The 12,197-nt window shown below is 53.3% G+C and overlaps 1 protein-coding gene across 7 annotated transcripts in view; it reads right to left on the bottom strand.

Annotated features, from left to right (window-relative positions):
• Window positions 1-5,077: 5,077 nt before the first annotated feature.
• The window catches only part of CACNA1B (calcium voltage-gated channel subunit alpha1 B), a 188,762-nt gene continuing 181,642 nt past the window's right edge, over window positions 5,078-12,197 (bottom strand). For 6 of the 7 annotated variants that reach the window (XM_078062105.1, XM_078062104.1, XM_078062110.1 and 3 more), the window contains 5 exons: window positions 10,795-10,930; window positions 10,509-10,625; window positions 9,113-9,320; window positions 8,634-8,878; window positions 5,078-8,220 (listed from right to left, as the gene is read on the bottom strand). In XM_078062105.1, coding sequence (XP_077918231.1) covers window positions 7,690-8,220; window positions 8,634-8,878; window positions 9,113-9,320; window positions 10,509-10,625; window positions 10,795-10,930 — 1,237 coding nt within the window. In that variant the 3' untranslated portion in view covers window positions 5,078-7,689. The remainder of the gene's footprint in view (window positions 8,221-8,633; window positions 8,879-9,112; window positions 9,321-10,508; window positions 10,626-10,794; window positions 10,931-12,197) is intronic. The other variant, XM_078062109.1, reaches the window with a different exon arrangement.

Genomic DNA, 12,197 nt, shown 5'->3' with positions numbered 1-12,197 from the left:
CCCATGTGAATATGTCCCTGTACCAGGAGGTAAAGAGATTTCAACATCACCAGAGATGGGAGATTTGGAGCCCATAAGGCTTTATAAACAACCCTTGTTACTTTTTCCTAATTTACGACCCCAGCCCAAATTCTGTTTAGAATTCCTTACTAATTGAAGCTCCCAAGGTTAAGTTTTCTTTGTCCTGTGATTTCAGCACAGGTTATTTTTTCTTTGTCCAAAACGTATAAAACCTGGCTTCCTTGGTCATTTCTTTAGACCTCAGTTTATTAATGGGTCTCCACGTGCACATCAACACTTTGGGGTTTTTTCTCCTATTAATCTGTCTCATGTCAATTTCATTCTTAGTCCCATGGTAAGAACTTCGGACCAAGGAAAATTTCTTCCTCCCCTTCAGTGGAATATAGAATGTGACACATAATCTAACTGTATTAGAAACATATGGGGGGAAAAACCCTCACTGTAGGTTGTATGACAAAAGGCGCTGACCTAAGTAACTTTGGAAATGAGTGGAATCTGTAGATTAAAGAAAAAAATGTACTGTACGTGCACAGTGGACTCTATTTGATAAAGTTCTTTCCCATCAGAGTGGTAGCTAACAGTTCTGAAAACACCACATCTGTAATCTGGAATGGAACAATGAATTAAATAAAGGGCCGGTGGTGAGAGCCAGGTTTGTCACTGTTAGAGTAGGAACTTACAGATCAGCAAAGGGAGAAGATCACAATCTCCACGTGGTGACAGACCAGGTTGGAGACATCAATATAAACTCATCTTCAGCTTAATATGGACACAGACGGTTCCACATAGAAATCTTTATCATTAGGTGTGTCGACATAGGTGGGAATACAGGCATATGTTGCCTTGCATTGTCCGCTGAGCACATTTAGCTCCCACATGTAAGACTTTAATACCATTCTCTACTAACCGGGGCTCCTTGAAGAATTGCTGACACTAGAACTGAGACAGTAAGTATAGGAGCCAGGATAATCTTGACGTATCAGAAAGTAAGGAATTACTAAGAAAAGAGCCACAAAGATGGAATGATGTCAACGGAAAACAGGAGCCAATGGAAAGCGCTCTCCATCACCAAAGCAGGAATGAGCCAGTGACCAAACACTGTAGTGCTGGAGCATAACCTACCCTGGTGTTCACACTAGTAAAAATAAATGATTTTTTAAAAAGAAACCACAGGCCCAAAATGGAGCCACTTATGTCAAGAGACCCAAGCCACCTGACCTAACTACAGTTCCCACACCCTCACCTCCACATAAACTTTAACCAGTCAACCTGGAAAATGAACTGAATGGCCCCTTCTGTTCCCCTTGGTGGGGGGGGGGGGGGGGACATTGCCTAAAATAGTGCATCCTTTTCTAGTAATTTCTTTTTTTCAATCCCCTCTCTGCCTTTAAAATCCTTCCCCTCCCTGCAGTTCAAAGGAGCCCTCCCTTTTTTTTTTTTTTTTTTTTTTGCTAAACGGGATGCTGCCTGTTTCATGAATTGTTCAATGAAGCCAATGGGATTGGGATCTTTTAAATTACTTGGTTGCATTTTTATTAACAAATTACATAGTTTTTTTTATAAGTGGGCTTGAATAGATCTCTCCTATAAGAATTCCAAATAATAGATGTACATACTCAACCATTCATCAAGGAAATGGAGCTAACTCCCCTCTCCTAAAGTGTGGGCTCAGAGCAGTGTCTTCCTGCACATGGGAAAGAGTAACTTCCTGGTGGGGAAGCCTGACCAATGCTGCCTCAGCCAGGTGACCACTGTCAACACGACAGTGACAAGTGTTCTCTTGTTATAAAGTAATGACAAAGCACTTTACCTCCCTGATCTGCTTCCTCAGAACCCATAACCCCAGTCTAATCATGAGGAAAACAAGTAAAACCCAATGTGGGACTTTCTACAAATGCCTGACCAGTCCTCCTCAACACTGCCAAGGTCATTGACACAAAGCGAGTCTGAGAAACTGTCACAGCCAAGGAGAGCCTGAAGAGACATGATGAACACATGTCATGTAGTGCCCTGCATGGGATCCTGAAGCAACAAAAGGTAGAACAGAGGGAACCTGAATAAAATACGGACTTTAGCTAAAAATAACATATCAATATTTGTTCATTAATTGTTACATTTTGTAGAAAACTAGAAGAAGAGGAGAAATTAGTGACACCTGGGTGGCTCAGTCAGTTAAGCATCTGCCTTTGGCTCAGGTCATGATCCCAGGGTCCTAGAATCGAGCCCCACATCGGGCTCTCTCTCCCCCCCTCTCCCTGCCTCCCACCCTGCTTGTGCTCTCTCTTGGGCATGCGCTCTCTCTCTCTCTGTCAAATAAATAAATAAAATCTTTAAAAAAAAAAAAAAGTAGACATTAAAGGTCAAATAAGGGAAACCTATTGCATTGGACTGGAAGCCTAGAGGAAATGGGTGATTTCCTAATAAAAATGCCCAATAACAAAATGGACCCTAAAATAAGGAAAAAACACGCAGACCAATTAACTGTCCAGGGCCTCTTCCTCCTGCTGGTTCTCCTCTCACTGTTCTGGGGTTTTCCTCTCCCAGGACAGAAAAGGAACAGGGACAGAACTGTTCTGGAGCTGCCCTGACACCTGACCCCACTCACTGTCTTCCTCTCCCCCAGCCATGCCCTGCCCAGTGAGGACACCGTGCCTGGGGAGTCTCAGGGATTGTTGATCCTGATGTGTCACCTAGCTCTTTTTGGATGGCAAGGGACTGGACACACTTACTGAAGTAAAAGAAGTTAATATTTTTTAATGGTAGAAATACATTAATACTTGCAAGAGACAAGAGTGGGCTTGGACCTGGCAGGCCCAGGGGCTCACACTCTCACAATGTGACCTGGACCCTCTCCAACCCTCCATCCTGCTAAGTGCTCTGGGGTGGCCCCATTCACAGGCACAGTCTCTCTCACTGCATCTGGGGCCTCCCACAACTCCAGGCTGACACCCACTCACCATCCATTCTACTGGGAAGTGTTTCTCTTTCCCTTGGGTTCCATGAAAATTCATGGCTTTAAGTGTCTTTGGCCCAGCTTCAGTCACATTCTCATCCCTGAAGCCATCAGAGCACCCAGAAGATAGAGCAAGGGGTTGGGTAGACTTGGATCATATGCCCGTCTCTGAGGTGGGTGGAAAGTGGGGTCTGCCCTCTGGAACCGATTGGATGGGAAGCAGGTGAGATGGTGTTCCCAAAAGCAAGCTGAGGTGCTAGACTCGGACGTGAGAAGAGATGCCGGGCTGGGAAAGCAGCAGATTCCGCATCACTGGTGACTGACTGCACGGCTTTGGAATCTGAAGCCCAAGGAAGGAAGGGGTCACTTAGGGTCACGGGCTGCAGCCGCCCATCCAGTGCTCTTGCTGTTTTCCCATGACGGTGAGGCGCTCTTCCGCTTGCTGAAAAAGCTACTTTGCTGTTGGTAGGAAACTCAAGGCTCGTGCCTTGGATATTGGGTCCTCGCATCTCAGAGACTGGAAGGCACACAGACCTCACTCGTGTCCCTGGGAGGACGGAGCCCCAGAGTCACACCTGCCCCCCCACATTAATTGCTCCTTCCCAAAGAACAAACTGGCTCATTCTCCAGTCTCTTCTCTCTCCTTTACGAAGAGCAGAGACCAAATGTGAGGATGATAAGGAAATTATCCCTCAGTGAAACAGTGGGAGGCTCAAGTCAAGGATTATTCCATACCACGAATCCACAGTGGCAGACTTTCTGGAGGCCACAGTCCCTGAATCATGCATGTTACTCTCTGAAACCAGGCAGCCTCACTGAGAAACTGCCTGCTGGGAGACACAGTTACTCACATAACCTTAATTCTTAACAAATACGTATGTCAAAGGTTTACATCACAATCAGGAGGCCAAACGACTGCAGGGCCAGTCTGCTGTATGGCTGTTGTGGACAGGGCCACAGCCAACATTTGGAGGGTTAAGAGACTGTGAAGGAGGAGACACTTGTCTCAACCACACAGACCTTGGGAATGGAAACATCCTGTGGGGCTGTCTATACTGCCCATGGACCTGTTACACTGCCAGGAGCACAGTCAGCTCAGTCATTGCCATGGGGGTTGTCAAGACCCTGCCTGGCCTGAGCTGGAGGGCCACAGATGCCTCCCTGGATGGTCAGAGGCCAAGGGCTATCCTGTCTACTGACTGTTTCCTGCTGATCACTCAGATGGGACGAAGGATCTAGCCAGCACCAGGGGGGCCCCAACAGTCCGCAAGAAGGCTGCACATGGGGGCGGGCAGGCCACGGCAGTCAGTCCTATATAAATCCGTTCGCGTCTACTGAGTGCCCTCGTGGGGTGGGGCCGTGCTGGAACTTGCGGCTGCCCAGGCAGAGTGGGGCCAGCGGCACCCTTTCCAGGTGGGAGGGCGGAAGTACCCTGTATAACCTCTGAGGCCCTCTATAACCCTTGACAGGGGTTGAGTTGGATCTCAAACAGTCAGTGATCAGGTGGACATTTCATTTTTCTTCTGTTAGAGCCCAGGAGTGAGGGGCCAAAAACCAATGCTCCAGCTCACCTCTGACTCATGTGTGACCCTGGGTGAGTCCTGTCTATCCTGGAGGCCCAGGGAGATGGAGGAGGGGGAAGAAAGCCAATTATGCTTAAACCTAACCCAGACTGTGGTCCCAATCCAGACCCTGGCCCTGACCCCAACCCATGACCCTCACCCCAACCCCACCCAGATTCTCAGGCTGATCCATACTTGCATCATGAACAGGCCCAAATCCATTTTAGAGGGTTATTTTCTCCAGAGAGCTGCTCAGCTGTGCACTCCTGCCCACATGCCCATGGAGGGGGCCCTGCCTCCTGAGGACGCACAGGTTGCTGACTCCCACACCTCTTGCATACATCACCCAGCAGCATGGTGGGGTTTGTTTTGATTTTTTGCTAAGTTTTATTTTAATCCAAGGACTTTGATTCATACAAAATGTCATTGTAGAAACAATAGCAGAATCCAAAGTCTGGGTGATCAATATTACTCAGGCAGCAAACTCGTCAATCACAGGATTGTTTTAAAGCAGGTCCCAGTTGTGTTGCATGGTTGGGACTTCTTTTTGGGTTTTTTTTTTTTTTAACACTGTTCTTAAATATAAAGTTTTGCAACAAACCTTTGATTTATATCAAATATAATTAAAAATTAACAAATGAGTACATTGTATCAAAAAGTACGAAGATATACATTTCATGCACATACTTGTATATATGTATATATGTATATATTTTACATGCACACATAACTTATTCAAACTACAGCCACTGCTTGACTGGTCCAGATGCAGACAACTGGTTAATGCATTTCAAATTTGGCAACTCACTATGAGATCTCAGTGGAAACATATGATAGCTGAGAAGAGACGATACAGAAACAAAACCCAAAGTCAGGAAAACAAGACACAGTATCTCTTCCCCCACTCCCTGTAGTTTTCACCAATTCCAGTGTCTAGAAGAATCCAGACAGACTGGTGAGGCTGTGTGGGGCTAGAACAGTGATTCTCCACCCAACATGGCCTGGGAAGCAGCTGTGGTTCTGCACAGAATGGATACATTCAAAATAACATGGGCCAGAGATGAAACATCAGTATCAAAATACACATCCTTCTGCTTTGCAACAGGAACACAGCTATCTCATGCAGAGTCTGAGATACCATTCCAGTTATTATTTCCTATTGCAGTAAAATACTCTGTAATCTTAAAGTTTCAGAGTGTTGTGCCTTCCAGTAAGGAAATTCTATAAAATGGTTTGGTCACAATCATGCTGAAACCCTAGAACAGGTGGTGGTCTTACGTGATTTATTTCTATTGAATGTGTGTCTTTTGTTGCATAGCCCTATGGGTTAACGACATCCACTCACTGGGACACACCTCCACACAGAGAAACGCACACACACATCACAGGCCAAGTTTCTTTAAGGTGAGTCATGGGGCAACAGCCAATGGGAACACTCAAATGATCCAGCAAAGAGATCATCTGACATTTCCAAACATGGAGGATGCACCAAAATCTAATCATCTAAATATTCCTTTTGTTCACGAAAACAAAGGATCTCCCAGCATTTTATGCACAGCCTCCTAACTATGGTGTTTCCCTTTTGACAGTGGCCATGAGGTTGGATTTCCTTTTCGCTTCCCGCTTTCCCATGTCTTGTGCCACAGTGCTGGGCTTCAGATGGCTCCTACCTGAGCCTCAGTCGCCAAGCTTCTCCTTGCCCCATAGCTTCCTCCGAGTTTTGACCTCATTTCAGTCGGGGCATCCCAAGTGCCCGCATCTGCAGACACAGGCCCTACCTCCTGCCCCGATGGGTCCACCTCCACTCCCCCACCTCTCCCTCTTCCCACGACCTCTCCCTCTCTCTGGCCTTATCTGAAAAGAAACTTTCACGACAACAGATACCATGCCCCCTTTGGCAGGCATCCCGTCCCTGAGATTCAGATGTAGAACAGACTGAAAACACCCCATACAAGGACACGCTCTACACTGCTCTGTGGCTTCCCAGGAAACCCTTCCACTCGTGGGAGGAAAACAGGGAAATGGTCGCTTCGTTTCCAGCTACAACCGTCCCACTGGATGTTATATGAGTGTTCTCCATGGACACCAGCTTTCTACTTGGTTGATATTTGGAACTGGAAACAGTTCCAAGGATTCACCCACGCTTCACACAGGCTTCATGTCACCACCCCCAGGAGCCTGGCACGAGAGGGCTCGGAAGTCAGGCACTTGGTCGAGAGCAGCAGAAGCCAGGGGAGCTGGGGGGCCACCCAGGCTGGACGCAAGAGCGTCTCCTCGCACAAGCCACACACACACACACACACACACACACACACACACACACACACACACACCAAAGAGCTGAGAGCTTCCTACAGGTTGGATTTTTTTAAGTTCTGTTACTATTTCCTTCCCCATTTTTCTGTTTTGCTCTTCTTTCTAGATCAAGTATATGGAATTGACAAAAGAGGGAAGGGTGTTTCGATTAAAAACCAAAACCAACAGCAAGAATGTTTTCCAGATTTGGTCCCTGTCAAGGTTGACAGCATCTGGGAGAGGACAGAGAGGGTGTGAGTGTATTTCTGGTGTCCATCTGCTGTTTCAGGTACAAAGAGCCACGCCGGATGTGTTTGTGTTTGTGGGCGCCGACAAGAATGCAAGGAGCCACAGGCCGGGCTCCCAAGGCTACTACTGTTGACCATCAACTCTATCTTGTCTGGCCAGGCGTTTAAACATGCCAGGCTCCGTACCACACACTTGGATAAAGGATGGTCTCTACCAGATCCAGACCTCCTAAAAGTGGCCCCGGGCACACACCCCAGACGCTGGGAGCCATCACACAGGATTCAGACTGACAGGGTCCCACTCAGCACATGCAGCGACTTCCCGTGTAGGGTCTGTGGTATGAGACCCAGGCAGGCAGCATACAAGGGGACAGAGAGAGCCACGTCCCTCTCCGAAAGGGCTTTAGGAATTGGTCCAGCGTGAAAGAGGAGGCGGGGGGGGGGAGCAGCGGGGCCTCCCCCCAGCCGGCCCCAAAGGCGGGGCCCCTCCTCCCAGGGGCTGCTGCCCCTGCCTCGGTGCCCCTGAGCGTCCCTGGGAGCCCAGCGTGGATGATAAAACTCATCGACTGGAACGCGCCCGCTGAGCAGGTGCGTGGCGGAGGCGGTGCAGCTAGCACCAGTGGTCTTGGTCGGGGTGGTGGTAGCTGTGCCGAACGCGGCCGCCCGAGCTGAGTCCCAGAGTGCAGTGGTAGCCATTGGGCACGCGGCGGAGGGGGTGGGACTGGGAGGTCAGAGAGGACACATAGGAAGTCCGGGAGGAGCGGCCTGAGTTGGTGGCCACAGCCTCCTCGAAGGTAAGCGTGTCCTCGGGCTGGGTGCGGGCAGTGTCCTCACTGTCCAGACGCTGCCCCAAGTAAGGGTCAGAGCCGATCCTAGAGCCGGCGGCCAGGGGCTGGCTGAGGGGGTCTCTCTGGAGCAGAGCGTTGTGTTCGGAAAGGCCACGGCTAAGCCGGCCCGGGGAAAAGGTGGGGAGGCTGGTCTGTGCCCCAGCAAAGTGGACAGGCGAAGAGTTGGCCGTCTTGTAGGTGACACTGGGACGGGGGGTCAGCGGAGTCTGGGGGAGCTGCCTCCGCCCACCACGGCCAGGGGTGCTAGCACCGGATGTTGACAACAAGGGGCTCCCATTCACTGAACCACCACCCTACAAGAAAATAGAACAGAGCAAAAAAAAAAAAAAAAATCAAAGTACCAGACCAGAGGCCAATGCAGGTGAGAACCATGGAGGTTGGGGGTGAGGCATGGAGAGAGGCAGGCGCCCTGGGAGGGGACCGGTAGGGTGTGTGGTGGGGGGGGGGGAAGCCACAGGTGCCGGTAGGCCTGGGGAGGTGGTTGGGGAACAGTGGGTAACAAAGGGACAGGCACAGCTCAGGGAGAAGAGAGACCAGAGGCCAGTCCAGGGCAGCTGGGAGGGGAGGATTGGGCTGGTGGGGGAGGAATGGGGCAAGGAAGCTGGGAGCGCAGACTCGGGCCTGGGAACCAGGACATGAAGGAGGATTCGGAGCATGGTGAAGGGGGGGCTTGTAAGGAGGGGCAGTGAGGAGGGTCCTGTCTTACCGGTCTCGGGGGTCCTGGCTCCTGCCCAGCTGTTGGTGACGTGGGGTGGCTGCTGAGGCAGGGTTTGGGCTGCGAGGGCTCCCGGCCCCCAAAGCGGTCACAGGAGTAGAAACGCTGCTTCTCCGAGGAAGAGGAAGAGGGCTGCCTCCGCTCTTGGGACCGGCCCCGCTCCTGTCTGCGCTCCCTCCGGCAGCCTGTGGGCCCCTCTCCCGGGGGTGGGCCTGGCCCTGCAGCACTGCTAGGTGCTGGCCAGGAAGAGGAGAAGTCAGCACAGCGAGCCAGGTGGGTAGACAGACCCCCAGCCCAGACTCTGTCCCCAGGGCCAGCAGGGGGACCCAGGGGGAGAGCTGAGGTGCGTGGGTGATCCTGCCTGGTCCCCAGACCTGGGACTCACCGCCCCCTTCTCAGGGCCATTTGGATGGTCGAGGCACAGAAAGGAATGCCTCAGGCCCTGGCCATTTGAGGGACCCCGCACGCACCGCCATCTGTGTCTGCGGACAGGCTGGGCCCCTTCTCCAAGGACTTCTGCTTCCTATCCCTGCGGCGATGGCAGCGGTGGTGGTGATGGGGCGCAGCCTGGCTGGCCGGGGCACGGTCCAGGGCAGCACTGCAGAGATGAGCCATGTGGGGACGCTGGGGCGCCAGTGTGGAGATGGAGCGCTTCATGGGGCTGGCGTTGGGGGCCGGCTGCGGGTGGGATGTGGGTTGGCACACAGTCTGAGAGAGGGGCCTGGGGCAGGCTCCAGGGCGGCACTGAAGGCCTGGGGTTCAGGAACCACCAGGCCCCTCCCTCTCCCCGGAAAGCTCTTCCCCACCCAGGCCCACCCTTTCTCCCAGAGCACGCTGCACAAGGTGCTGTCCATCTCTGCCAGCAGGGCCCAGAGAGCTGTTGGCCTCAGTGTCCCTGGGGGACCAGGAAGAGGGAGGCTGCGGGCCTGGCTGGGAGAACCCTGAGGGGTGGCTGCGTGTGATGGCTCTGCTGGGCCAGGGCCATGGGGCTCCTGCCCTGGGCTGAAATCGGGACCTGCGGAAATGGGCCCTCCAAGAGGAGCTGACCCACAGCCTCCACTCGGCATCCTCAAGCTGGCCACCCAGCAGGCCAGGGTCAGGAAGGGGAAGAGGGCAAGAGCCACCACCAATGGGAAGCAGAGACAAGTTTAGAGAATGAAGTCATTTTGAATGTGCAGAACCAGGAACCACAAAAGGAGGCAGGGACAGGGCTAGCCCCAGGCAAGCACTGAAGGTCCCAGGCCGCAGGACATGCCCCTCTAAAGCCCCTCACCATCCCAGGAAGTGAAAGCAGGGCCCCCTGACACAGCCTCAGGTCTGCAGGCCCCTCTCTGAGTCCTTGTGAATAGGCCCACAGCCCCTTGCCCGGGAGCTTCCTGCTCGGTACTCAAAGCATTCCCGAAGGAGCAGGGGACGGAGGTGGTGCCACCTCCAGCGTCCAGAGAAAGAACAGGGCAGGTCATCGCCAGAGCATCGATGGGGCAAAGGGAGGACCAAGCTGTGAGGCACCGTGTGCATGGCGGGGCGGGGGGGGGGGGGGGGGGGAGATGCGGGCTGGCGTGGGAGAGGTATGTCCTGGAGAGAGGGAAAGTCTGGGTCAGGGACACTGGGCTGGGAGATGGAAGCCCCAGGGCCCCAACAGGAGGCTGAGCACAGGTGGGTGGTGGGGATTCTTGGCAGGCCTCAGAGGACTCTGGCTGCACCTCTTGAGACCATCCTCCCGGGAGCTCCCAACAGGGCTGACAGCGTCCAGGCTGCAGTGCAGGTAGGGAGCCTTCACGGGGGACACAAGCCCTCCCCAAGCCAGGTCTCCTCATCCCCCACTCCCCCACCCTCCCACGACCCTGACCCTCCCAGACCACCCACCTGAGTCTCTGCAGCCAGGCGGGGCATGGAGGCCGCTCGGCCCTGGCTCTCCAGTCCGGGTTGGGGCTCCCCGTCAGGACCTCTCAGGGCCACGCTCTGCATCTGGACATCCACAGCCTGGGCATATAGCAGCCCGCAGTCACACCAGCCCCCACCCCACTCTCACCTTCTCCCCCATCCTGGGCTCCCCGCCACATTCCTGCCATCTCCCACCATCCCTGTCTCACCCCAATCCTTATCTCATCCCCCATCCCCAGCCTGACTCCCCAGCCCTGGGAGCCCTCACCGGTTTTCCTGGCTGCACCACTGGGATCTCTGTAGAGTGGCCACGCTCCAGGGGTGTCCTTGCCTCATAGGGTACCTCCTGGGTCCTCTGAGTACCCCAGGAAACAGACTCCTTGATGCCACTCTCCTGGGTTTGTCTGTAGAGAAGAGAGGATTGTGCTGTTGGCTCAGAGGTCTGTGGGCCATGGAATGCCCAGCAAGGACCTGGCTGCAACCTGCCAGGAACCTATCCTGGCCCCTTCTACTCTGGGTTAGAAGCAGCCCAGATGCGTGAGGCCCTTCAGGTACAGGCTCTCAAGTGGCCACACAGCAAGGGATGCGGACCCAGGACCAGGGCTCAGAGCAGATGGGCAGAGAGGGTCCCCGGACACGAGTCCGAGGGAGGTCTGGGCCCACCGCTTCCTGGTCTAGGGACATCCAGCAGGTTCCTCGGCCCTAGACAGGGCCTCCCATGTGTAGTGGGAGCGGGGATGGTTCTGGGCAAGGACGAGGCCACAGGTGTCCAGCCTGCATGAGGCACAGGACGGACATCCTGCCTATGCTGGTGCACAGCGAGCCCTGACCACTAAGTTAGGGGCAGCTTAGTACTCAGAAGAACCTACCTGATTAACAGTCCAACACCCACAGCCAGGCTTCAAAAAAGAACGTCCAAACACATACAGATGAGGAGGAAATCAGGAGCCCTAAACACGCATGCTGTGCCCAGTCTGGTATCAGGCCCCACACCTCAGCCCTTGCTGGATGAGGCAGAGCACAGGACCCCCTCCCTGGGCTCAGCCAATGATTTCCTTTAGCCAACAGGGTGTTAGCAGACCTGGGACCCCGCTGGCCCTGAGGGGGGTGGCTGAGGGGAGCCTGCCTGCTACCACCCCCCAGCGACACACGGTGCAAGACAGGTGACTGTTATGTCACAACACTTGGTTTTGGGTGGTTCATTACCAAGAATTATTGTGGCAAGAGTTAGGGGTTAGGTAACAAGGCCGTTACCAATTTGTCTACAAAATATAGTTACTTCAGAAATCACTACTGGAGTGGAGATCTGAGAGGAAAAATGTCTTAGAGGAGTTACAAAGACTAGACACATACAGGCCATCAACAGAATGGGGTCAAAACAAATCATTTCTCAATGGGCAGTGAGGAAGCAGAGGCAGAGGCCCCTCACCGGAAAGGGAAATGGGCACGCACAATGGGAGGTGACAGTGGGGACCACCGACTGTCTAAATCCACTGACCTCAGTGCCGTCAGAGGCACCCGTGTGACGTTTCGGGAATTAGCTTTGGAGTCCGCCATGGACCGCTCCAGCAGCCGGCCTGGACTAGCTTTCAGGCAGCATCCACGGGGAACCATTTGGGAGGAGGTGGGCACAGGGTGGACAGAGAGGCCAGTCTCCCAAAGTGCTGATGG

This window comes from Halichoerus grypus, chromosome 14 (genome assembly GCF_964656455.1).
Source record: "Halichoerus grypus chromosome 14, mHalGry1.hap1.1, whole genome shotgun sequence".
Taxonomy (NCBI): Eukaryota; Metazoa; Chordata; class Mammalia; order Carnivora; family Phocidae; genus Halichoerus; species Halichoerus grypus.
The sequence above is the reverse complement of the archived record's forward strand: the minus strand, read 5'-3'. Positions and strand labels throughout refer to the sequence as shown.